The 27,752-nt window shown below is 43.7% G+C and overlaps 1 protein-coding gene across 5 annotated transcripts in view; it reads left to right on the top strand.

The window, feature by feature from the left end:
• MPP2 (MAGUK p55 scaffold protein 2) overlaps positions 1 to 27,752 on the top strand; it is a 79,200-nt gene that overhangs the window by 22,168 nt on the left and 29,280 nt on the right. For 4 of the 5 annotated variants that reach the window (XM_081166495.1, XM_081166496.1, XM_081166498.1 and 1 more), the window contains exons 3-5: positions 9,878 to 9,996; positions 24,438 to 24,590; positions 27,517 to 27,666. In XM_081166495.1, the coding sequence (XP_081022621.1) occupies positions 9,878 to 9,996; positions 24,438 to 24,590; positions 27,517 to 27,666 (422 nt within the window). The remainder of the gene's footprint in view (positions 1 to 9,877; positions 9,997 to 24,437; positions 24,591 to 27,516; positions 27,667 to 27,752) is intronic. The other variant, XM_081166499.1, reaches the window with a different exon arrangement.

Consider the following 27,752-nt stretch of genomic DNA (forward strand, 5'->3'; position numbering starts at 1 on the left):
AGAATCACATAACAGGTGATGGGAAAGACACTCTGCTGTAGTGGAGACCCATCTCCTGGTATGCCCCACGGAAGACCTTAAGGTCCACAAATGACAACATTTTGGAGGTCCCGAGTCACAAGGTGGTTAGGTTAGTCTTAACCAGGCCAGGGCCTTTTCAGTACTGGCCCCGACTTGGTGGAACGCTCAGTCACAAGAGACTAGGGCCCTGCAGGACTTGACATCTTTCCACAGGGCCTGCAAGACAGAGCTGTTCCACCTGGCCTTTGGTTTGGACTAGGTCTGACCTTTATTTTTCCCTCCCCTTATGGTCTTGATTTATCGGCTATTTTAAAATGAGGCTGCATTTTAAATTGCATTTTAGCCTGTATTTTAAATTGCTCTTTTTCTTTTTTCTTATTATGTTTTTACTGAAATTTTATTGGTGTTAGCTGCCCTGAGGCCAGCTCTAGCCACGGAGGGCGGGGTATAAGTAATTATTATTATTATTATTATTATTATTATTATTATTATTATTATTATTATCATCATCATCATCATCATCATCATCATCATCTAGAGTAGATGGTCAAAATATCTTGGCAAGACAGCTACTTCTTATGCCCTGCGCCATATTTGAATGCTAACCAGGCTTTGCCCAAACCTCACCAGGCTCCACCCTTTAAATTTCCGAATCTGAGCCTCTAGAGTCCTAGCAAACTGGCTTGGGAGGCGGCAGGAATCAAGACCACACCTTTCTTCAACAGTCAAGATAAATTTGTGTTGCATCCGTAGTTGGCACCTGGAATTCTCCATCCTATTCAGCAACTGTTAAAATATAAGCCAGGCTAGCTTTCTGGCGAAGCGATAGCCTGGGTGATGGGCCATTAAGGGAACAAAGGAAGTGGGTCTGTGCCAGATAACAAATGGGTGGGGTTCCTCCCTCAACTCTCGAATAGTGAGAAGGACAAAGGGCAGAGTGGAGAGAGTTGGGTGGTGTGAACTAAAAGCTAGAAGGAAAGTGGTAGATTAGGAAGTCAGAGGGGTGCTTGATTTCTGTTTGAATCCAAGGCTGTGACTATGAGGGAAGCAAGGCACTCTTGGGGTGTTACTGTTGTGACCTTCCCCCCCAGTTGTAGGCTCAGGTTGTGTGTGTGTGTGTAGGCTGGGGGAGGCATTTTTCCAAATTTTCTCCTGTGCTGATACTTTCCAACAGTTTGAGGGGAGACTGAAAGTTCTCTGGTAACTTTTGCTGGTAAAGTTTGGCTCAAATCCAGCCTGAACAGGCTTGATAGATTTAAGTACCATTTATAAGATTTAAGTACCCTTATAAGATTTAAGTACTCTGTAGCTGGAAGTGGCACCCAGTTCCTAAAAAACACTGGCAGCAATCTTTTAAAGAGACAACATTATAATTTTGAGAACCAAGCGGAATAGACAATTATTTGATTTCTGGCCACTTTGGGAGGGTTTGTAGCCTAAAAGTGGGATATATGTACTTAAAAATAGATTCCTAGGTGTCTGGGATGCAAGTGTTTGGGAAGGTTCCATATTTGGTTTAAAATCTGAGCGATCTTTTTAGCTAGACATTCAGGGTGGTGAAAGCCCATTTTTAATGCACAGTAGTAGTGAGGGTTCATGGCAGCAAAGCACATTTATATCACATTTAAAGGGCGGTAGCTTCTGGTCCAAATCAATTAACCTGCCCTTTCCAATCAGTTTATTACAGTCATAGACCAGCAGTCAGAGAATAGAATATATATATATATTTATATATTTATTGAAAATTTTTGAAATTACAAAGAAAAAACAAAGCAGAAAAAGAAAAAAGAAAAAACAAAGAAAAAACAAACCACATTCAAAAAACAAAAATACACCGCAAACAGACAAAAATAAATCCATCATTCTCAAATCCTCAACTCTCATTACCTTCTTTCTTTGACCTCCTCCTCCTCCCTTTTTTTGTATCCTGCTTAATAATTATCACAGCAAATCCTTTCCATATTTCATAGTATTCTGTCATTACATTATCTTAATCTATTTTCATCTTATCTTATAAAAAACCTTAAAAACTTAAAACTTAAATCTTATTTTTACCGACTTCTCACAACCATAATATTCTTACCTAATTCTTTAAACCTTTTTGCTAGAGCCAAGTAATTTCGTTCCAACATTTTCCTAACATTCATCAATTTTATAAAACAATCCTGGTAATAAAAAGAGAAATAAAAACAATCCAATCTTCATCCAGCGTCCCTTCCTCCTGGTCCCGGGTTTTGTCAGTCCTTTTTATCCCATCGATCTAGCGCATTAACCTGGTAACCTTATATCCAAGGCCCTTAAATCTCTTCCATGTCCCTTCCGCAGCTCTTCTTCATGTTCTCCTTTCACTCGTTGGAACTCCAGCTTGATGATGTTTTTGACCCTTTTCAACAAATCAGCCCCTTTTCCATAGTCCAGACTCAACTCCATGTGGTATTTAAGAAGATATTTCAGAATCCCTCCAAAATTGAGAGCCCCCACAGCTCCTAGCATCTCACGGCCCATTGCCAGACTCGGAAAGTCCAAACATCCCTGCATAGGGGGGTCTATCCAACCCCCCATTTCCAAACCAATCCAAACTTTATCTTTCCAAATCTGGCTTTTCCCAAGTTCATTTGTCAAGTCCAAAAACTCTTGTTCCTGCAAGGCTGCAGCTCCCTCCATCTCTGACGCCCAAGATTCAGCAACATCCTCTTCTCTCATCTGCTCTGTCAGGACACACTCCTGATTTAATTCCACATAGTTTCCCACTGCCTGTTCAAAAATTCTGGCCGCATTAGTCATCAAATCCATCTTCTCACTTAACTGTTCCAGTAGGGCACTTGTTTTACAGAGAGCACACAATAGAGCCTCTGAATACATTGTCCTACAAGGTCACAAGTCCATTCCCACGATTGTAATCTGAGACAGCTGCAAGCTCCCTGGAATTAGTTACAGTTTCACAGTCTCCCTCTAGGGGGAGAACTTCTATTTGAATTTAGACACACTGTGCAACAATAAACTATCCCAGGGAGTTGACTCAGAGTCACCTATGGAACCGGGTTTGGGGATTTTCATACTGGACTATTTTGAGTTGAGCGATAGTCTGCGTCTACAGATTTGCACACAGAATCTGGCGACCATCCAGGTCTTCTTCTGGTCTTTGCCTAACAGCAAAAGGTCAAATTTTTGCTTTTGCGGGAGGTCGGCGAGCCTCACCAGTATTATACTCTGGTTTCACCTCAGATTGTATAATTAATCTGCCAGTTTCACTTGTTGCCCCATCAGAGTTCAGTCCAAATTTGCTGGCAGTACAAGAGAGAACACAATTCACAAAGCCAACCCCCTTGACAAGTGTTACTTGCTCTCGTAAGCAGGCACAAATGCGCACACACAGTGTTTATATATTTTGCATCTCATTGTCTGGCAATTCTTTTTTGCCTCATTTGAGACTGTTAGAAAAGAGGTGGGGAAGAACTGCCTCCCCTTGCCTTTGGTTCCGCTGCAAAACTGAGCTGAGAGCAATCTTAGCAGGGCTGTGGTACCCTGAGACGGTTGCCACGGCAGCAGAAAGAAGTGCCCTCAGCATCTTTCCAGAAGACAGCTGTGAATGGCAGCCCAGTGAGTGACCTCTTTTCGGAAGAGAGGTTCTTCGTTTCCTCTCTGAAATCGGAGCTTCATAGAGGAGGTAGGAGATAGCTGTCCCCGAGGCAAGAGACTGTGGGGATGATAATGTTGCCCACTTCCCTGGTGTTCCAGATTAAGGCTCCGCCCTAGATATGTGTGAAATATTTAGTAGGGTTAATTCTGTGGAAGCTGCTTTCTGTCTACCCAGGGGTGGAAGCAACAGCAGCCAGTTGAGAGACAGAAAGAGAGAGAGAGGTGAAAAGCCGAGCCACACATTCTGCTGTAGCAAAGATGACCTGGATAGCTCAGTTGGTTAGAGTGTGGTGCTGATAGTGCCAAGGTTGCAGGTTCGATCCTTGCATGGGACAAAATGCATATTTCTGTCAGTTTGCGTTTCTTAGTACAGAAAGTGTTGATCTGATGTGTAGATATCTTTCCTATTCTACTTAATTCAGGAAGGTTCTGGGAGCTTCTCTGTGTGAAAGAAGCAAGCAGAAGGTTCGTGAAGTTTGGGTTATTCCTTCAGAGAAGCTGAGTGCAGTGGTACCTCAGGTTAAGTACTTAATTCGTTCTGGAGGTCTTAACCTGAAACTGTTCTCAACCTGAAGCACCACTTTAGCTAATGGGGCCTCCTGCTGCCGCTGTGCCGCCAGAGCCCGATTTCTGTTCTTATCCTGAAACAAAGTTCTTAACCTGAAGCACTATTTCTGGGTTAAAGGAGTGTGTAACCTGAAGCGTATGTAACCTGAAGCGTATGTAACCCGAGGTACCACTGTACAGCAGGCTTAAACTGGCTCTCTTATCCAGGGGCCAGAAAACATTTTCAGCAGGGGGCTGGTCCACTCAGATCTTTGGGGGGCCAGACTATATGTTGGAAAAAAGAAGGAGGAACGAATTCCTATGCCCCACAAATAAACCAGAGATGCATTTTAAATAAAAGCACACGTTCTACTCATGTAAAAACACCAGACAGGCCCCACAAATAACCCAGAGATGCATTTTAAATAAAAGCACACATTCTACTCATGTAAAAACACGCTGATTCCTGGACCGTCCATGGACTGGACTTAGAAGGCGATTGGGCTGGATCTGGCCCCCAGGCCTTAGTTTTTCTTATCTCTCTCTGTCAAGGTCATGCCGACTATAATAGTAAGGCCAGAAGGAGCCTCGGTTTCACTTTCTCTTTCTGTCTCTCTTCCTTCAGGTGTGGTGGTCTGTATGCTTAGTGTTAAGGTTTAGACTTCTTATAAGTTATTGGAAGTTTAAGTTAAGTCTTCCGCAACTGGATTTCTTATGGGCTGTGCCAATCCTGAATGTATTGGATTTGTGACCATAATGCTCATATGCTTTCAGTAGCGGTAAAGCTCTTCTGGAGGAAATACAATTGCCTCTGCTCTATTTTTTTGGGGGGGAATCCTGCAATGTGTTTAAGTTGTTACTCTGCTAACTATACACTGGAATCTACTCTGGATCAATATTGAGTAGAATTCCATGGCAATTCCTGCAATGGCAAAGGGTTGGACCGGTGGTGGGCTTGCACCTGGAGGGAGGGGCTAGTGTCCCAGGGGCAGTGGTGATGTCAACCCCCCCCCCCAGGGATGACACCCAGGGCGGACCACACCCACCTTGCTCTGCCTCTCGGTTGGACTCGATGATCCTCAGGGTCCCTTCCAACTCTACAATTCTGTGATTCTATGTCAGCTTTCAGATGGGCAGCCATAAATGCTGGGGCTTGAACCTAGGAGCTTCTGCATGCAAAACAGATGCAAAACCGCTGAGCTTTGCTTCTTCATCTAGGCTTTGTGCAAGGAAAGAGTTCTGCATAACCTGGAAGCTTTGTGAATGTTCTGAGTGGCATTCGTGTAGGGAAAGATGCCATCATGCCTGTTTTGGTTAAACTGAAATAAAAGTCCGCTTTCCCCTCCTTTCTTTGCATTCACGGAGCTGGAAGGGATCCTGAGGAATAATTATTGTTATTTAGGGAAGTTTTTTTAATGCCTGATGTTTTAATGTATCTTTTGTTGGCAGCCGCCCAGTGTGGCCGGGGAAACCCAGCTAGATGGGTGGAGCAGAAATAGCAAATTATTATTATAGAAATTATAAATTATTATTATAGAAATTATAAATTATTATTAAAATATTATTATTATTAAGTAGTCCCATGGTTCCCAACATGGGGCACATGGCCCACTGGGGAGCAATTTGATTTTTAAGGGGGGCAATTTGGAAGCTTGCTTAGACCAAGCCAATGGCCTTTTAGGCTTCCTCCATGTGAATAGGAGTTCCCTTTTTGACTAATAAGAATTATATGCCACCGGTGGGGGGCGGGCAGTGCATGAGGAATTTAGAGATGCTTAGGTGGGGCATGGCCAAAAGAAGGTTGGGAACCACTGATCTCGTCCAACCCCCTGCAATGCAGGAATATGCAGCTGTTCCTTACGGGGATCGAACCTGCAACCTTGGTGTCATCAGCACCACGCTTTAAGCAACTGAGCTTTCCAAATACCTTTTCTGACTCTGGCTGAACTAACAGTTCAGCCAACTGGACAATAGGGGCCCAGCCCCCTGGTTAGGATGTGCTAATGCATACCTATCTACACTTCCCATTTGAAACTGGGTTGACCCCAAAACCTCATCCCTGGCATCTCCCCACACATCCATGATTGAACATGGTTAATATGTACCTTCTTTTGTCACTAAGTGCTGCTTACTGGTGGCAGCTAAATTCCTTCACAAATGCTGCTACCCACCAGCTGCCTGTTGAGCTATTGCAGGTGGCACGTTCCTATCTTGGTAACAGACTGACAGCTCAGCCTTCTTTAAGTTATCGGGAGTGTGTGTTGACAACGACTAAGAAGTGGTAATTCATAGCTTCTGGTTGTGGCAAAAGGGGGCGGCTTTCTGCGTTTTAGGGAAATGTACAATTTCGGGTTGATCTTTCCAAATGTGCCCCTGGACATTTCGAAAATGCATTTGGCTTCTTTGGAACCACGCTTTGAATCCTCTTGTTCACTTAACGCACAATGAAGAATGCCCATTCCCCTCCATCGGATGGGGAAAGGAGTAGATTCAAAAGCATTGGTGGCGAGTGGCGCTGTGGTCTAAACCACTGAACCTCTTGGGCTTGCCCATTAGAAGATCGGCGGTTCGAATCCCTGCAGTGAAGTGAACTCCCGTTGCTCTCTCTCAGCTCCTGCCAGCCTAGCAGTTCGAAAGCAGGCCAGTGCAAGCTGATAAATAGGTACCTCTGCGGCGGGAAGATAAACGGCGTTTCCGTGCACTCTGGTTTCTGACACAGTGCCCCACCGCACCAGTAGTGGTTTAGTAGCAGTTTAGTCATGCTGGCCACATGACCTGGAAAGCTGCCTGTGGACAAACGCCGGCTTCCTCAGCCTGCAAGCGAGATGAGCGCCGCAACCCCAGAGTTGGCCACAACTGGACCTAATGGTCAGGGGTTGTCAGGGAACTGACATCGGAGCTAGAGGCGGAGGGAAGGCTCTCAAAAGATGTTGGAGAAGGGCCCAGCAGGGAGAGAGGCAGCTCCGCAGATGGGGAAGCAAATCAGCGCAACACCAGGGATATAGAGGGGCTGATGGGGGAATCGGCGAGAGGGCTCCAGGACTCTTCACCGGACACCAGCGAGGAGAGCACGGGTCCTCCGCTACCCATGCCCACCCTGCACAGAAGACTTCCACACAGAGAGAGTAGGAGGAGACTGGGTGTCAAACAACTTTTATGTTGGAAAAGATTTAAGAAACGCCCACTGACGGATTCTGCCAGTGACTGAGGCAGCCACCATGAGAAGGGGCTGTGCAGTCAGAAAGTTTTAACAAGGCAAATTAGCTGAGAAAGGCACCAGTTTATGCACGAGTAACTCATACCCATTACAGGGGTCCCTTTACCTTTACCTTTATTCCATATCTTCCAACATTTCTCTGATGGAAATAGGGACATCCTATTCCATACCCTCCATCATTTCTCCAATGAAAACAGAGACATCCTAAGGAATAGTGGGACATTCCTGGATCAGATCAGAAACTGGGACGGCTTCTGTAAATCCGGGACCGTCCCTGGAAAATAGGGGCACTTGGGGGCTGCTGGATCCAGGCCTCCTGCCAACAAGCAGGAAGCGGTGGCAACCCAGCCCCAGCCCCCAAACCTGAGCATGCAAGGCAGCCTCAGAAGCCTGGTCTGTTACAGGTGTAGCAGAATATGGCAGCAATATCCCATTGCGGAAATTATTATTATTATTATTATTATTATTATTATTATTATTATTATTATTATTATTATTATTATTATTATTATTATTATTATTATTATATTTATACCCCACCCATCTGGCTGAGTTTCCCCAGCCACTCTGGGCGGAAAGATTGTGCTGTTTCGGAACCTTTCTCCCTGGTGTGATAGTTTTTATTTTCAGGATTTTTTTTGTTTTTAATCGAGGGAGCAGTGTTTTAAAAGATGCCATGTGGAACCCTGCAGTCTGGAGTACAGTGGAACCTTGGTTCCCAAACGTTTTGGCTCCCGAACGCCGAAAACCCGGAAGTAAATGCTTCCGTTTTTGAACGTTTTTTGGAACCCAAATGTGCCACGTAGCTTCCGCTGAGTGCAAGAAGCTCTTGCAACCAGTGGGATGCCAAGCCTCAGTTTCCGAACTTTTCGGAAGCCGAACGGGCTTCCGGAACGGATTTCGTTCGAGAACCGAGGTTGCCACTGTCGTACGGTCTAAGCTGCCCCCTCAGGGTTGAGAATCCCGAAACTCCCGTCAAGGGCTGGCAGAGACTCCAGCTGAGGCAAAACCCCCTCATGAGGAGAGGGAACTGCTGGCTCGCTTCTCCCTCTCCATCTGCTGTCTCTGCCCTGTCCCCTCATAACTCACAGGGACAATTAGCCGCTATAGTGGGGGGTGGGATACACAAGAAGAACGGCCGTCCGTCTTTGGGAGAGCCTCACAATTCTCAGCAGTTAGTGCCTGGCGTTTGCGTGTGGCTATTTCTGTCACAATGTTTTCAACAGCCTCTCAAACGTTTGCCCCACAGCGGTCAGTCATCTTCAGAGGCCTCTCTGCCTGCTCTGTGGACTGACAGGCAAGAGAGGAACCCCAGTTATATCCTGTATTAATGAATTTATCATCTGGGGATGAAGCAGATGTTTGTGGCTGTCTGCCAAGACCCACAAAATGCTGCTTGTTTGTTTGTTTGCGCTCTGTGTGTGCATGTGGACAAAGGCAGAGAGGCTGCAGTCTGGCTTTCCCTTCCCTCTCAGGGAATGCAAATATGAGGGGGAATTCCGCCTCCCCCCATCGAACACAGCAAATGAAGTCGGATTGGTGATCCAGTCAGTAAATTGATCAACAAAAGTGTCCGTCGTTAATGAAACGTTCTCCTCAATTAGCTAGTGGGCCTGGAAATATAGGGCACACTACTGACTAGGCTGTGCCAAATACCTCCCCGTTTGGTTAAATTTTGTGAAGGGAAATGGCTTTCCCCCCTTCCTATTTGTATTCTGATGAAGCAAGATTCTTTATTTATTTAGGGCATTTGTCTAAGGTAAAAGGGCCCCCAGAGCAGCTGAAAACAGACCCTCTTTTCCAGGGACAGTTTCAGATTTACAAAAGCTTCCCTGGGTTCTGATTTGATCCCGGAATGTCCCGCTTTTCCTTAGGACATCCCTATTTTCTTCAGAGAAATGTTGGAAGGTATGGAGTTATCCGACTGCGGAGCCAAGGAGATAAGTAACTATAAAACCAAGACATCTGAAGGCAGCCGTGTATAGGGAAGGTTTTTTATGTTTTTTGTTTTTAAAAAAGTTTAATGTTTTATTATGTTTGTATATACAGTGGTACCTCTAGTTATGCACTTAATTTGTTCTGGAGGTCCATTCTTAACCTGAAACTGTTCTTAACCTGAAGCACCACTTTAGCTAGTGGGGCCTGCTGTTGCCACTGTGCTGTCACCGCATGATTTCTGTTCTCATCCTGAAGTAAAGTTCTTAACCTGAGGTACTACTGGATTAGCAGAGTCTGGATGGGTGGGGCAGGAATCGTAAAATTATTATGGGATAGGACGTCTCTATTTTCATTGGAGAAATGTTGTAGGCTATGGTGGGGAGGTAGTTTACATTTTGTGGCTTGCCTCAGGTGCCGGAATGTCTTGGGCTCGCCCTGATTGCACCTGTTTTGTTATGATTTCTGTCCCCACCCCAATAAAAAATGAAATAACATCCCTGTTGTTTCTCTACACAGCAATGCAGCAGGTCTTGGACAACCTCAGTGACCTCCCCAACTCTATGGGAGCCGGAGACCTGGACCTCATCTTTCTCCGTGGCCTCATGGAGAGTCCAATAGTAAGATCATTGGCTAAGGTACAGTTACATGGGGTAGTTGGGAGAGGGGCAGTTTGCTGCAACAGATCCTGCTTCTCCACTTCCGCTGCATCGCTTACTCCTTCTTAATCTTGCCCTTAACGCTTTTGCCGAATAGATTAGCCGACAACCTATTCTCTGCTCGCTTTATTTCCCCTTTACCTGGATACACAATCCGGCCTTCACACCGCACACACATAATACAGATGCACACACACACACAAATGCACACACATATATGACTTCTTCCGTGTTTTTTAGCTGAATGGGTCCCATGTGGTGTGACAGAATGGATGACGGTGTCTTGCCAAGTGCAAGGTGGTTCTTTTAAAATGAGATTCAGGAGGAATACACAGCAGAAGCGGGTGAGAAGATTGAAGATTCCATTCTAAATTGGTTACGACACGTCCAGATAAATGAATGATTTAAAAATGATAAGGGAAAAAGAGATTTGCTCACGAAATCTCAAAATTCCAAAGAGAAATAATAGAATGTGATATTAAAGTAAACGTCCTCGGTCCAGTATACCTGAAGGAGCGTCTCCACCCCCATTGTTCAGCCCGGACACTGAGGTCCAGCGCCGAGGGCCTTCTGGTGGTTCCCTCACTGCAAGAAGCCAAGTTACAGGGAACCAGGCAGAGGGCCTTCTCGGTAGTGGCACCCGCCCTGTGGAACACCCTCGCACCAGATGTCAAGGAAATAAACAACTATCTGGTTTTTAGAAGACATCTGAAGGCAGCCCTGTTTAGGGAAGCTTTTAATGTTTAACAGACCACTGTATTTTAATATTTTGTTGGGCTATAATGTAACTTAAACAGAAAACTATCTATAGAAAGACTTTTCCTCCAAAAGCATTTTATTTAAAAATCCAATTTAAAAAATAATAATCTGATTTATTTATTTATTTAAATCTTATTTTTTTAAAAAAAACATTGATTTTTATCCACCCTGTTGGGGACCATCCCCCCTGCCCAGCCTATTTCCACTATTACAGACAACTTCATTTTAGCCATAGTTCATCACAGCACAGCTCCAGCTTTGGATTATACAGGACACAGGCCTGAGACACATGAACTGCCTGTATGCAGGCTCAAGATTTCTTTCTTTCTTTCTTTCTTTCTTTCTTTCTTTCTTTCTTTCTTTCTTTCTTTCTTTCTTTCATGTTCCAGGAGAGAGGTGGTGGTCAGAATCTGCAGAAATATAAAACTCTGGCAATTTTGGGACAAGACATTTTAAGTTTAAAAGTGTCATTTTAAGCAGGAAAAACTTCCTCCTGAAAATTCAACTGCTTTAAGCCACGAGTGTCTCTCAGGGTAGTTTTTCAAAAAAACAAATCTCCTAAGTTGTCCAGCTGTCTAACGCTGTCAAATACTAACTACCATTGCATGCTGTCGATCATGTGGGCTGGCTGGTATTTTTGTTTGTTTTAAAAGCCATTGCATATCAGCTGGGGACCTTTGCCTGATTCCCCGCTGCTAAGTAGTTTTGTGTATTATTTACTCTCCTCTGCTTGTTCATATTCTTTGTTTTTGTTGATGTTTATTGATCAGACTTATTGATTTTGCTGCAAGCTGCCTCAAGCTGAGGCAGAAAGGCCCGGTTATAAATGGGTTTTTCATTTAGTGTTTTTATAAGAAAAAATGTTACAAACAAGGTGTAACACAGTTAGGATAAACTGCGGGATGGGGGTGGGGGCAATGCTAGGTCTTACTCAAGAGTAGACCCATTATAGCTAATGGACATGACTAACAAAATTCATATTTTATTTTGTCTACTCTGTGTAGGACTTACCGTATTTTTCTGTGTATAAGATGCCCCCACGTATAAGACGACCTCTATTTTTTGAACCCAAAATTAAGAAATAATGAATTGCAACATCCTGTGTATAAGACGACCCCCAATTTTAAACTTAAAAAAATTGGGGGAAAATATAGTCTTATACACAGAAAAATACAGTAATTCAATAAAGCCCAAACATGTTTACCCCCAGTTTTAGAATGAGCTTTCAACTCTTGTTTAGCATAGGGTGGGATACTATCCCCCAATTCTATTATTCCAAAAATGTATAAATAAACCCCACATTTCAAGAAATTTGCTTTCTTGAACATTTATTCCAGCTGTTGCTTGGTGCGCCAGTTTAAATACCAATGCTGATTCCCACGTTTTTTTCTTAACTACTCTGGGATGGAAAGTGGTTTTTTATTTTTCTAGTATAAAATGTTTTCATTTACTTTTTCTTATTTAAAATATTTACGGATTACCCTTCAGTGGGGCTTTCCCAAAAGAAGATAATAACCATCTTATTAGTAGATATAATTAGCCGTAATCTGAGTGTGGTTTTTGGTTTGAAGCTCAATAATACAATTTGTGTACTTGCTATCTGTCCAGCCTGCACTATCAAACACAATTGCTAACATCAACCAATAAATTCTTGTCAAAACCTGTCAGGCATCAAACAACAAAATTCAGTGTAGCTGGATGTCAAAAGCAGCCATCAAATATTCAGCCACTTAGAGAATAGCAGGAGAGTATTTGAGAAAAGCATTCACTAGTTAGAATTTGGAGGGGATAATTTTGTCTCAGCACACATTCCTGTGCAGAGAACTCCTGTTCAGGCTTCCAGCCAGTGATGTGCTTTTCCAGAATAATTCATTCCATCCTCCCCGTCCATAGTTTTCCATTTTCTTCCCTGAACAGTCAGGCAGTATTCTGCACCTACCGTATTTTTCGCCCCATAGGACGCACCGCCCTATAGGATGCACCTAGGTGTTTTTTTTGGGGGGGGGAAATAAAGAAAAAAAATTATTCCCCCCCCCCCAGGCACGGGGCTGGCGCGGGGGAAGCCCGAGCTTTCCCCCGACCCCAGCCCCCAGAACAGCCTGCTATCCGCAAGCCTAGGGAGCCGTGCCGGTCTCCCCAGGCTTGCGGACAGCTGTGCGAAGACCGGGCGTGCTGAAGAGTGCGCAGCTCGGAATGCAGGCAGCTCTGCGCGGACCCCGGGAGGGCAGGCAGCTCTGCGCGACCCTCCGGAGGCCGGTGCGGCGTGCAGAGCTTCCTGAAGCCTGGAGAGCGAGAGCCTCTCGCTCTCCAGGCTTCAGCGAAAGCCTGTATTCGCCCCATAGGACGCACACACATTTCCCCTTCATTTTTAGAGGGGTAAAAGTGCGTCCTATAGGGCGAAAAATACAGTACTTAGCATGCTTATTCCTCCTCATTGGGCTGTTTTGGGTACTTCTGCAAATCTTGAGTCCCCACACTCCATTGATCCATCCCTCTTCTGATTGGATGGCATTGTTTTGGCTGCACAAGAATGCACACTTGAAGAATGAGTTCCCTGTTAGAATATGGGATACCATGGAAATAGCCTGATGAACCTGCAAGGGCTTATATATCCATAATGGGAACGGGTGGCGCTGTGGTCTAAACCATTGAGCCTCTTGGGCTTGCCAATCGGAAGGTCGGTGGTTCAAATCCCCGCGACGGAATGAGCTCCTGTTGCTCTGTCCCAGCTCCTGCCAACCTAGCAGTTCGAAAGCACATCAGTGCAAGTACAGTGGTAGCTCAGGTTACAGACGCTTCAGGTTACAGACACTTCAGGTTACAGAGGCAGTTCCCCTAGAGGCAGGCAGAGGAAGATGGGGTGTGTGAGAAATGCTCACAATTGCGGGTGCACACACACTCTCAGAGACATTAATCCCTGGCCACCTTTCTGTTGTTTACCTCTGCTTATCTTTCTTCTGGCAGCTAATTGTCCCTCATTCTCTCCACTGCAGCCACTAGGGAAAATTAGCCATTAAAATGAAAGATAATATAAGCAAACAACCCAGGAAGAGTAGACAGCCAACAGCGCCTGCTCTCAAGTGTGTGCAGTCGTTATTGTCATGGAATTCTACTCAGTACAGTGGTGCCCCGCAAGACGAATGCCTCACAAGACGGAAAACTCACTAGACGAAAGAGTTTTCCGTTTTGGAGGTGCTTCGCAAAACGAATTTCCTATGGGCTTGCTTTGCAAGACGACACTGTCTTGCGAGTTCCTGCTGGTTTTCCCCCTCCCCCCCCTTTTCTAAGCCGCTAAGACGCTTATCAGCTGATCCAATCAGCAGATAAGCCGCTAAAAGCCGCTAATAGCGCTAATCCGCTAATCCTTCAATGGGCTTGCTTCGCAAGACGAAAAAACCGCTAGATGAAGAGAATCACAGAACGGATTCTTTTCGTCTTGCGAGGCACCACTGTATTGATCCAGAGCAGAACTGCAACGTATAGTTAGCAGAGTAAAAACTTAACAGACCAGAGGCAGAGCTTTACTGCTGCTGAAGGAAAATGAGAACAATGGTCACAAATCCAATACATTCAGGATTGGCACCGTCCGTAAGAAATCCAGTTCCGAGACAATACCTACAAAAGATGACTGGCTACACAAATTAAGCGAATTTCTAGAAATGGCAAGCTAACTGCAAATATAAAAATGCAGTCAAATCAAAAACTTAAGACAAGAATGGCAATGTTTTGAAGAATATATGGATAAACACTGTTCAAAAAAGAATATGCTGATATGTTTAGATTAAAGGAGTAAAGTGGAACAGAAACCATTAATAAGTCATGTCATATACAAAATTCAAAATATATGGGACTTCCGGGGGCGGCGCGAAACTGTAATGGCGGTCCTCTTCGGGCTCTGAAGAGGGGCTCCGCGGAAAAGGGTCGTTCGCTGCGGCATAGCGACGACCCATCAAGATAAACCACGGGTAGAGTGAGCCCGTGGCCGTGGGACTCGGCGGGCACCAGAAGCTGCTCCGAAAACACAGAAGGGACCCCGTAAGGAGACCCGGAGTGAAGGAGGGGTAGCGGTGCTGTGAGTTCATCGCTCTTTCCGCGGAAGTGAAGCCGCGCGGCCGTTGCAGATGAGCGCTGACCCTTCTTCCTAAAACCAACACCAAACTGCAAGTAACATACCCGTGAGTAAAGGGTTTAAAATTGGCAAAGAATTTGTTAAATTTGGCTGAAAACGGGAGACGAGAAAAGGGAAGTCCGTCTTCCGACATTGCTGACAAGATCAAAGCAAAGCTTTAAAAAGCGGAAAGCGCTTGAAACGGGACTGTGGGAAGTTTTAACTTTTTCGTGCTATTAGACCTGCTCTTTTTCCTTCTAAACTGAAGGTGGAAATGGACATTGATTAAAAGAAGGAGTAATGGGGACTTCCCTCCTACCTCCCTTTTTCTTTGGGCTGTATTTCTAAAGAGCCAGATCGTCGGGCTGCCGGAGAGGGAGACTGTGTCAAACTGCGGAAACAGTTGCAAAAACTTTGCAAAAACTTTGTTGGAGCGTAACTGATATATTTGAGCAGAAAAGACTGGATGTGATACTGTTGCAAGCACCTCTTGTGAAACTTTGCTGAACTTTAAAAGGTGCTTTGGGGAATTTTGAGTCTTTGAAGGGACTGTTGGACTATCGAATTTACTGAGTTGAAATAATTTGGAACTTTAATGGCGGATTACTTCCTTCTTTGTCTTTGAAACCTGGTGGCACTCCCCCTACAGGGCTTTCGGATTATAAAATCCTGGGAATTGACTTTTGTTTTGAATTCCACCTCATTGGTTGTTTATAACTGAATTTGTCTCTCCCATGGAACAATAGACAATCTGACCTTGAACACTGACAGATGTGTAATGAGTGGTGCAGGGAGAACAAGAGCATCTAAAGCTAAGGAATCTAAAGAGGCCAAGGAAAAAGAAAAGGAAAGAAAACCAGCACAATTTGTACAAACAACACTGACCCAAGGACGCCGATCGTCGGTTCCAGCTGTACTGGTGACCCAAAGGGAACAAGGGGAAATAACAGAGAAGTCCACTGAGGAAGATATGGCAGCAGGTGGGTCAGATACACTATTAAAACAAATATTGGAGCAATTATCAAGTTTAAACCAGAAGGTGGACGACCAGTCTTTGAAGATAGACAAAGCGACTTCCTCGATTCAAAAATTGACTGATCAAGTTTCCCAGCACACGCAAGCTATAGAGAATTTGCAAGGAGCAACAGCGGAAAATCGGGAATTAGCTGGAGAAGCAATCCAGAAAGTGGGAGCTCTACAAAAAGAAGTTGAAGAAATAAAAGGAGAAGTCAAGCCCCTGCACAAACAGGTGGGTGAACAACAAGTCTATCTGTCAATGGTGGAACTGAAAAATCGTGAGAGTAACATTAAATTGAGAGGCATCCCGGAACTCGAGCAAGGAGACTTGATTGGATACTTGACACAGGAATTTTCGAAGTTCTGGGGTTTAAAGGAAGATACAGACTTCAGGATTGTCTCGGCATATAGACTGGGAAGATTGGTAAGGAAAGACAGATCCAGAGACTGTTTGATAATTTTAAGATCAAAGGAAGAGAGAGACAAGATCCTAGGTCTTCACTTCAAAAAAGCAATTGAAATACAAGACAAAAGGGTGGAAATTTATAGAGATATTCCGAGACAGTTGCTGGACCTCAGAGCCACCTACACAGAACTAGCAAAATTGCTGAGACACAACGCAATTCCCTATAGGTGGGAGTTTCCACAAGGATTATCCTTCACCTACAAAGAAAGGAAGGTTAAAATTAGAACACCTGAAGATAACCAAAAGTTCCTTCACGACCACGGAGAAGATCTCCAAAAAGGAGTAGATTGGCTTCCAGTCTTACCAGCACCAATACTGCCTGGAAGCGGGCCAACGCCTGCACCCTCGGGACCTGAGCAAAAGGAAGGCACCTCATCCTAAGAACATCTTAAATAGAACAGGATGTCTCTGCAGCTACTTAGTTGGAATATAAATGGCGGGAACTCTCCGGAAAAAAGAAGGAGGATATTTCATATCCTAAAAAAAGAACAATTGGATGTAATATGCCTTCAAGAAACACATGTGACTAGGCTCCACAGGAAAGTATTAATCAATAAAAGACTTGGCCAAGAATTTATCTCATCAGACAAAGTTAAAAAAAGAGGCGTTGTAATTTATGCAAAGGAGAACCTGTCACCAAAATTTCTATTCAAAGATGATCATGGAAGAATTCTCGCAATTGAAATTCAAACACAAGGGGAAAAGATTTTGATATTAGGAGTTTATGCGCCAAATGATGGAAAATCAGAATTCTATAAGAAGCTGCATGAGACAATGATGGACTATTTGGACTATTCTAACATTATTGTGATGGGAGATATGAATGGGGTGGTGTCAACAAATATGGACAAATCCCAAAATCAAAACTTAACAACAGACGGCAGACTCCCTAAAACCTTTTTTGAAATGACAGACAATATGGACTTGATTGACATCTGGAGGACAAGGAACCCCTTGGGTAAAGAAGGAACCTTCTTCTCTGAGGCCCACTTGTCATGGACACGAATTGACCAAATTTGGATATCTAGAGGGCTGGCCCCGAAAACAAGAAAAGTGGAAATCTGCCCAAAAACCTGCTCCGACCATAATGCCTTGAAAATGGAATTGAGACTTTTCCCAACTGGATCCTTCAGATGGAGAATGAATGACACCCTGTTAAGAGATCATGAGATTGTTAAGAAGGCCCAAAAAATGCTAAAGGACTACTTTGAAATAAACTTGAACACTACGGTGGAGAAAAGAACAATCTGGGACGCAAGTAAAGCTGTAATGAGAGGGTTTCTGATACAACAGAATACAATAAAGAGAAAATTTTGGAATGGAAAAAAGGAAAAAATTTTAGAGAAAATAAGTGAAGGAGAGAAAAAGTTGAGAACCAAACCGAAGTCAAAAGAGGTGCTAAGAGAGATCAAATTCCATCAAGCACAATATTCGAAATTGATCAATCAAGAGATTGAGTGGAAAATTAAACAAATGAAGCAGAGATCGTTTGAATCAGCAAACAAATGTGGAAAGTTGTTAGCTTGGCAGTTGAAAAAAAGACAAAAGTTAAATACGGTTACAAACTTGGAGATTCAAGGAAAAATAGTTCAGAAACCAGAAGAAATAAGAAAGTGCTTCCACAGATATTTTAAAGAGCTTTACGCACAGGGGCCTCAGAAAGAATCGGAAATAGATCAATTTTTGAGGACAAATGGATTATCTAAAATAAGTCAAGATAAAAGATCAATTCTTAACAGCAAAATAACTCAACAGGAAATTGAAGGTGCCATCCAAAATATGCAGCTGGGCAAGTCTCCAGGCCCGGATGGACTCACCTCCAAATATTATAAGACTTTGAAGGACTTCTTGATACAACCGTTGTTGGAGGTTTGTAACCAGATCATGGAGGGGAGGAAGGCACCGGAAACGTGGAAAGAAGCATTCATCACATTGATTCCCAAGTCAGAAAGGGAAAAGACCCAGCTTAAGAACTACCGTCCCATCTCACTCCTGAATGTGGATTACAAAATATTTGCAGACATTTTAGCGAATAGACTTAAAAATGTACTAAATGAAGTAATTCACAAGGACCAAGCAGGCTTTCTCCCTGGTAGACACATGTCTGACAACACCAGGAACATTATCGATATATTGGAGCTGTTGCGAATTAGAAATACAAGGGCTGCTTTAATCTTTATTGATGCGGAGAAAGCATTTGACAACATTTCTTGGATGTTTATGAAGAAAAACTTGAAAGGGATGGGAGTGGGACGGGGGTTTGAAAATGGATTAGAAGCAATCTATTCAGAACAAAAAGCTAAACTGACAGTGAACAATGTGGTATCGGAGGAACTCCAAATTGAAAAAGGGACACGACAGGGGTGCCCTCTATCCCCTCTGTTATTTATTTCTGTTCTGGAGGTATTGCTGAACATGATCAGGGAGGACCAGTTGGTGCAGGGTATAGTGGTCGGAGCGAAACAATACAAACTGAAAGCTTTTGCAGATGACCTAGTCTTGACAGTACAGGAGCCAGAATCTAGCACAAAAAGAGTTCTTGAACTTATCTCGGAGTTTGGTCGGGTGGCGGGATTCAAGCTAAACAAACAAAAAACTAAGGTCTTGGCCAAAAATTTGACGCCTACAGAGATAGAGGGGTACCAGAAAGAGACAGAGTTAAGTGTGGTTAAAAAAGTGAAATACCTGGGGGTATCTTTGTCCACCAAAAACTTAAATCTATTCAAAGATAATTATGAAAAATGTTGGCTGGAAATTAAAAAAGACTTGGATATTTGGTCAAGATTGAAACTTACCTTGTCAGGCCGAATCGCAGCTATAAAGATGTGTGTTTTGCCAAAAATGTTATTTTTATTTCAAACCCTCCAGGTCGTGGACAGAATGGAATGTTTTGGAAAATGGCAGAAGGATATTTCTAAGTTTGTCTGGCAGGGCAAAAAGCCCCGAATTAAATTCAAAATACTAACTGACTCAAAAGAAAGAGGGGGGTTTGCCCTGCCGGATTTAAGGTTATACTACGAAGCTGCAGCCTTCTGCTGGCTGAAGGATTGGTTTCTGTTGGAAAACACCGATGTCCTAGATCTGGAAGGGTTTGACAATGTTTATGGTTGGCATGCATACTTGTGGTATGACAAGGCGAAGGTTCATAAACTGTTTAAAAACCATATTGTCAGGAAATCAATTTTTGCCGTCTGGATGAAGTATAAGGACTTACTAGAAAGTAAGACCCCGAGGTGGCTATCACCAGTGGAAGCCAAGATTTCTAAAAAAAGGCCCAATATGGAGGCCTACTGGCCAAAATATTGGGAATTAATTGAAAGAGTTGGAGACAACTGGAAGCTCCAAAGCCAGGACAAATTAAAAAGTAAGGTGCGAGATTGGTTACATTACGCTCAAATTCAAGAGGTATTTAAAATGGATAAAAAAGTGGGTTTCCAGACAGAGAAATCGAAACTGGAGACGGAGCTACTAGAACCAAAGACTAAGGTACTTTCGAGAATGTATGACTTGCTGCTTAAATGGAACACACAGGATGAGACAGTTAAATCTGCTATGATAAAATGGGCACAGGATGTAGGACACAATATTATGTCTGAGGACTGGGAAAGGTTATGGAACACCGGTATGAAATTCACGGCATGTAGTGCCTTGAAAGAGAATATTATGAAAATGGTATACCGGTGGTACATGACCCCAGTCAAGTTGGCTAAAATATATCATCTGTCTGATAATAAGTGTTGGAAATGCAAGGAGGCAGAAGGGACATTCTTTCACCTCTGGTGGACCTGCCCGAAAGTAAAGGCCTTCTGGGAAATGATATATAATGAGTTGAAAAAGGTATTTAAATATACCTTTTCTAAGAAACCAGAGGCCTTTCTCCTGGGCATGGTGGACCGGAAGGTGCCAAAGAAGGACAGAACCTTGTTTATGTATGCAACCACAGCAGCAAGGATTCTTATTGCAAAGTTCTGGAAGACACCAGATTTACCCACACTGGAGGACTGGCAGACGCAGCTGATGGACTATATGGAGTTGGCAGAAATGACTGGCAGAATTCGAGATCTGAGCGAAGAAACAATGGAGGAGGATTGGAAAAAATTTAAGGACTATTTGCAAAAATATTATAAGTTGTTTGAATGTTAAGATTGTGCACGATTAAGAAACATTATGCTTCTGCAATTTATCTAAGTAAATGATAAAGTAAGTATTGATAAAAAAATGAGACAAATTAGAAACAAAATATTATGTTTATTAAGAGTGTTAAAACTAAATTACAAATTTCCGAAATTGGTAACATAATAAATTCAAAGGTACAATAAGATGGGAAACAAGATAACAAATTGCTGAACTGGCTAGAATAATGAATGCAATGCCGAGAGGATGTGAGGAGGTCCAAAAGAAAGCGAACTGTTGAAGGACGTTGTGAAAGTTACTTAATTTTTTCTTCTTTTTCTCACTTTTCTTCATATATAAAAAATGTTTCTTGCATGTTGCTATGTAAACAAATCTGCTAACCTATGGAAAGAAACGCAATAAAATTTTTTTTTAAAAAAACAAAAAACAAAATTCAAAATATATGGTAGTCGAGGTGTGGTGGAGGGAAGCGGTGGGGTGGGGTGATGGGTAGTCACGGGGTGGGAATGACTTTTGTTTGTGTAAATAGTAATTTATTTTTTTCTTATCTATGCATTTCCTTTTCTCTCTTTTTTGTTTTGTTTTATTATTCCCCCTGTACCAATAAATTCAATAAAATTAAAAAGAAATTAAAATAAAAAAAAATCCAGTTGCAGTAGACTTAATTTAAACTTACAGTAACTTATAAGAAGTCTAAACCTTAACACTCAGCATACTATGTACAGAACACCACACCAGAAGGGAGCGAGACAGAAAGAGAAAGTGAAACCCGGGCTCCTCCTGACCTATTATTTTAGTCAGCATGATCTTGGCAGAAAGAGATAACAGAGCCAGTTTTAACCAGCTGTACAGTGGTGCCTCGCAAGACGAAATTAATTCGTTCCGCAAGTTTTTACTTCTTGCGAGTTTTTCGTCTTGCGAAGCACGGTTTCCCATAGGAATGCATTGAAAATCAATCAATGCGTTCCTATGGAAACCGCCTTCAGACCAGGTCCGGGGACAGTCTGTCTTCTGAAGGCTGGGGGGGGGACAAGGGCTTTTCTTCCCACCCCCAGCATTTTAAAAAACCCTGGGACAGCGGAGGACTTCTCCGCTGTCCGGGGCGATCTTAAAATGCTGGCGGGCAGCATTTTAAAATCGCCCCGGGACAGCGGAGGACTTCTCCGCTGTCCGGGGCGATTTAAAAGCCCCTGGGAAGGCAGGCAGGGGGGACAAAGACTTTCGCCCCCCGCCAGCCTTCAGAAGAGGTCCTGGACCTCTTCTGAAGGTGGGCGGGGGGGGCAAAAGTCTTTGCCCCCCCCGCCTGCCTTCAAAAGCCGTCCGGGATAGCGGGAAGCGCTTCCCTGCTATCCCGGACTGCTTTTAAAATGCTGGCGGTGGGGAGCAAAGCCTTTCGGCCCCCGCCGGCCTTCCTGGACCTCTTCTGAAGGCCGGGGGGGGGGAGGCTTTGCTCCCCACTGCCAGCATTTAAAAGAGGTCCCCGGAGATTTCCCTATGGGCTTTCTTCTTGCGAAGCAAGCCCATAGGGAAATTCGTCTTGCGAAGCAACTTGCAAACGGAAAACCCTTTCGTCTTGCGGGTTTTCCGTCTTGCGAGGCATTCGTCTTGCGGGGCACCATTGTATTCAGCTTCTCTGAAGGAATAACCCAAACTTCAGACACTTTCTGCTTGCTTCTTTCACACAGAGAAGCTTCCAGAACTCTCTTGAATGAATTAGAATAGGAAATATTTCTATACATCAGATCAGTGCTTTCTGCACTAAGAAATGCAAACTGATCTCTGTTATTGTTATTAGTGATGACCACTTTAGGTGCGTCCAAATGATCCAGAAGAGGGAAGAACGGAGGCAGAATTATACACGCTCTGCTGACAGGTGTGGGGACCCGGAAACAGACCCCCATGCGAAATGGTTGCTGCCTAGATCATTAATATACCACCCTCCATCCGCAGAGGGCAGGGCAGTTCGCAGCAAACCTTTTTCTGGCTTTGGAATTTTTAGTCATTTGGAGCCAGGTTGCTTTTGAAATGGGGAATGCATAAGCAGGATCTGAAAAATACATTTTATTTCAACCAAGTTCAGATAATAACGAAATTTAATTTATTTATAATCAAGTAACAATAACTGAAATAGTAATTGAAAATGAAATGGGTAGCATCTCTCAGTCTGAAATGCTGAATTCATTTCTAACCAAGCTAGCTGTAACCCATAGTCTTTCAATTTTCTTGATTTCTCGCTTTTCAAATCTTAATTTCAGTCCTTCGCATTTCCACTTCAGTTTGATTTTTAAAAATGTCCTCATTAAAATTCACCAGTGTTTAAGATGCACATTTTTTTAATGTCATATACCCATTTCTGTAAAACACATTTGTCTTCGTTTGTATGCTTTCACAGTTAATATGCATTTTCACGCACACTTTACCTCAGTTATATGCATTTTTGTACACATTACTCGGCTGGAGAATGGCAGAATTCAGAGAAGTACAAATCTCGAAGGATTGTTGCTTTTCCGTTTACATACAGTTTCAGGAAACTGCATATTAGGTAGATCTGCCTTTTGATGTGAATCGAATCAAATTTCTCTCTCTCCTCTCCTGCCACATCCTTACCCCAAGCCGCTTTTCTCCTTGAGGGAGAAGATACAGGGACCACATATCTTCCAGCCACAGGCTGAAAAAAGAGCTTGGGGAGTGATTTTGAGCAGGGAAATGGCCGGAAGGGTAAGGGTTAAGCAGACCCTCCCTCATGCTGTACCTCTGATCCCAATCACTGCATCCGGCAGCTTCTCTGCCTTCCACACCCATTTCCCCCTTTTAATAATAGTAGAAATAATAATAATAATAATAATAATAATAATAATAATAATAATAATAATAATAATTATTATTATTATTATTATTATTATTATTATTATTATTATTATTATTATTTATACTCTGCCCATCTGCCCATCTCTGCCACTCTGGGCAACTCCCAACAGAATATTAAAAACACAATAAAACATCAAACATTAAGAACTTCCCTAAACAGGGCTGCCTTCAGATACTGTAAGAAAACTGGACATCTCCTGTTTCTCCTTTAGTTTGGCCCTGAGCTGGCCGCAGAAACCTAGCGAAACTTGTATGTTAATGTTTCCTGGATTGAGAGCCCCAAATGCCTTCTCCCTTCTCACCCAGCCCCTGTCAAGTAGTGGAGTCTGGGAAAGTTGCTCTCGAGAGGGCTAGAGTCAGGATTTTTTGTCCTATTTTTCAGCTAAAGCTATCCAGAAACATCCCACCTCGCTATTTCCCAGTGCTAGCCCTGGATTCCAGAACTGGCTCATATTTAGCTCTCCGTCCCACCGCCCTCCTGCTGACTTCAGGCAGGCAACTCCTTGAGAGACTTCTTATTTTTAGTTCCTTCTCTTTTGTGTCTGCCTCCCTTTGGGTAGCCTTTCTTGAGGCTCCTTCAGAGCCAGCGATTCACCCCTTTTGCAGCAAAGACCTGCTTGATTTTTTACTGCGCTCCCTGTCAAAGGCTGGGAGAGGCTCTGATCTTTCTGGGGATGCTGCTCTGAGCAAGTGGGCTGTGTGTTTGTGTGAGAGCGGCATGTGTGAGTAATTCTTCCAATCCCCTTTCCTTTACACAGTTCACAACACACCCTCTCTTTCCCCCCCAACCTTACCCTTTTGGCTCTGGAAAGTGCTGATGAGTTTTCCCAAGCTCTGCAGGAACCCATATTTAAAATTTGGAGAGCTCTATCAACCACACACACATGCTTTTGGTTTAACTTGGGGGACAGGGCCATGGGCATCCACATAAACATAACCCCCGTAGGTCTCCAGCATCCACAGTGTCAGAAGGACAAAGGGTTCGCGGGGCTTTGTTGGTTTATTTACATGTGCCTCTCTAATCCACCCCCCCCTCCTTCGCCCTTTTGCCACCCGCCCACTGTGCAGGCTCACGAGCGACTGGAGGAGACAAAACTGGAAGCCGTGAGAGACAACAATCTGGAGCTGGTCCAGGAGATACTCAAAGACATCACTTCCATCGCTCAGCAAGACAGCACGGCTGCCGAACTAGCTCGCATCCTCCAGGAGCCTCACTTCCAGGTAGGCAGCAGCTGTCTCTCAAGATCCGGGGAAATGGCGAAACTTACCAGAACAAATCAAGATAACAAAACTTTTTATAAAAGAATGGTAATGGTTTATTGAATATTTACAGATAAATTGTAAACCAAAACATGAGCAGGATCGTTGTAATAACCTGCAATTTTATAAGAGCGTATGTTTACAGTAGACAATTAAACGAGCAAGTGAAATGAATTTGGATCTTAAAAAAAAAAAAATTTAGGAACCGCAGAAAGAGGGGGAAGGAAGTCAAATTTTGAAATGTTAGATTGATTGTAAAACTAATGAAATGTATGAATGAAAAATTAAAATCAGCAACGAAAACAACTTCCCGATACAAAGCTGCCTTCAGATGTCTTCTAAAAGTTGTGAAGTTTTGTATCTGAAGGGAGCCTCACTTCCAGGTGAGAGGCAGCTGTCTCTCAAGATCCGGGGAGTGAGAAAAAGGTGTCACTTCCAGACCTGAACTGGGGTAGTTGATTTTGCATGGACCCTGGAGCCCGGGCTCGTTGTAAGTGGCCCAGGAAGGAGGACAGACAATTCACGAAGGGCTCGTTTCTCGTAAGGAGGTGTCAGCAGGAATCCCAGCGCATATCAGCTTTGTCTGTGCGTGACACACACAGAGAGAGAAGTGTCGGGAGAAGTGCCCTTTCGCACAAAGACCCACAGGGCCAGGATATTAATAAGGGACATCTGTGGATTTGCCCTATTTGGCAGCAGGAGTTGGGGGGAGGGTTCCGACTTGGCGATGGATAAAGCTTTCTGCTTCATGCCAGGCTGAGGGGCAAGGCGCCTTTGCTCAACAACAAGCAACAGCAAGATTTATTTTTTCCCGTGTGTATCAGAAAGACATGGTTTATGTCCTCTTTTTTTGCAGAGACACCTGAGGCATCCGGCTTAATACTGTTGGTTTATTTGCTTGCTTCCTTGTTGCATTTGCATCAGGTCTTTCTTCTGTATGGGCTGTGTGGCAACACACCAGGAGTTCCCAGGTGTTTTCCCACTTAGGATCTGACCAGATGAATACCTGCTTAGCTTCAGCAAATTTCCTGGATCGTGTAACTTCAGACTGTTGATGTATATACGCAAAGTGTAGATTCTCTGTGCTAGTGTTGCCTCTCTGGGTCTGTGTCTAAGGTGGCATGAGGGAGTGATTTAAAGGCTCACAAGGATTTGCCTGTTTTAACTGGTAGGTTTATGCATCATCATCATCATCATCATCATTTATTTATACCTGCCCATCTGGCTGGGTTTCCCCAGCCACTCTGAGTGGCTCCCAACAGAATATTAAAAACACAATAAAACATCAAACATTAAGAACTTCCCTAAACAGGGCTGCCTTCAGTTTTCACAGGAAACTGAAGTAGAAGCTTATTAACAGTGAAAGCTTCATTTATTGCCCACCCCAGTTAAAAGCTTAAGACAATAGTTAAAAAATATTTAAACATCCTTGGCCCAGTATACCTGAAGGAGCATCTCCACCCCTATCGTTCAGCCCAGACACTGAGGTCCAGCTCTGAGGGCTTTCTGGCGGTTCCCTCACTGCGAGAAGTGAGGTTGCAGGGAACCAGGCAGAGGGCCTTCTCGGTAGTGGCGCCCGCCCTGTGGAAAGCCCTCCCATCAGATGTCAGGGAAATAAACAACTTTCTGACTTTTAGAAGACATCTGAAGGCAGCCCTGTTTAGAAGTTTTAAATGTTTGATATTTTAACGTTTTTTAATATTCTGTTGGGAGCTGCTCAGAGTGGCTGGGGAAACCCAGCCAGATGGGCGGGGTAATAATAATAATAATAATAATAATAATAATAATAATAATAATAATAATAATAATAATAATAATAATAATGGTAATAATAATTTAATAGTCAGGTATCAGAAGCCAAGTTGTAATACACTTGGAATTCTGCTCTTTAGATTCTGCCCCCCTCCCAATGTCATTCAGATGTTGTGATCTCATCTCCCTCTAAAGAGTTCAAGGTGACACACATGGTATTATCTCTGCAATAATCCTGTGGGCTCAGAGAGAATGAATGACCCACAATTACCCAGTGACTGTCATGGCTAAGTGGGGATTTGAAGCCTGGTCCGCTCCCTAGTCCCAGCTTGATAGGCACCTCTACACCTGTTGTACTATATATCTAACCATTTATATATGGCCTAATAGTTCCCCAGGACGCTGTGCGTTTGTGTATGTTCTTGCTGGGCTGAATCTAGTGATTTCAGAAATCACCGTGGAATAGATCCTCTTCTGATCAAGAACATACTGTATTTTTCCATCTATAAGACGCCCCCATGTATAAGACCCCCCCTATTTTGGAGGACTCAGATTTAAGAAAATGGAGGGGATGTATCTGTGTATAAGACACCCCTTAATTTTTGACATTCTGGGTACGGCTTGGAAGATTTGCCCCTGCTTCCAGTGTTGTGACTAGGGACTTTAAGGTCTCTGGACACAGGCCCATGGCACAAATTTGCACAAATATGCATATTAGCTGCAGAACGGTTGTAGTCTCAGTGGTCGAGCACCTGTTTATGTGCACGCAGAGGGTCCTGGGTTCATTCATGGGCATCTCCCAGTGGGAATGTCTGAATCCCTGGAGAGCTCTTCCAGTCAGTGTAGCCAGGTGGACCAAGTGTTTGACTCAGCATAGGGCAGTTTCTTAGGCTTCCTATATGAAGGGATGCCTCTAGGCAAGCCATCACTGTGCTTTCTGGGGGTATCATGAGTGTGCTGTTTGGAGAGAAAGGCCTGGAGATCCAGGACCTACTGCAAAAGACTTGATCCTCATGACCCCCCGTAATGAGGCCTGTTCCCCTCCTTTACGTTTTACTTAATCTGTCTCTGGTCTCAGCTGAGCGAGTCTTTCTGTTGTCTCCTTTTTCCCACCCCTGCCGCGCCCCTTTCTCAGTCCCTCTTGGAAACCCACGATTCCGTTGCCTCCAAGAGCTACGAGACGCCACCACCCAGTCCAGTCCTGGACCCCATGTTCAACAACCAGCCGGTGCCACCGGATGCCGTGCGCATGGTGGGGATTCGTAAGACTGCTGGGGAGCACCTGGTGAGTAAAGTCTTTTTCCACTGTCATGGCCTTGCCATATTTTAGTTTAAAGGCCAGAGTACTGAGCAGACCTGTAACAAACCAAC

This window comes from Podarcis bocagei, assembly GCF_964188305.1.
Source record: "Podarcis bocagei genome assembly, chromosome: 13".
NCBI lineage: Eukaryota > Metazoa > Chordata > Lepidosauria > Squamata > Lacertidae > Podarcis > Podarcis bocagei.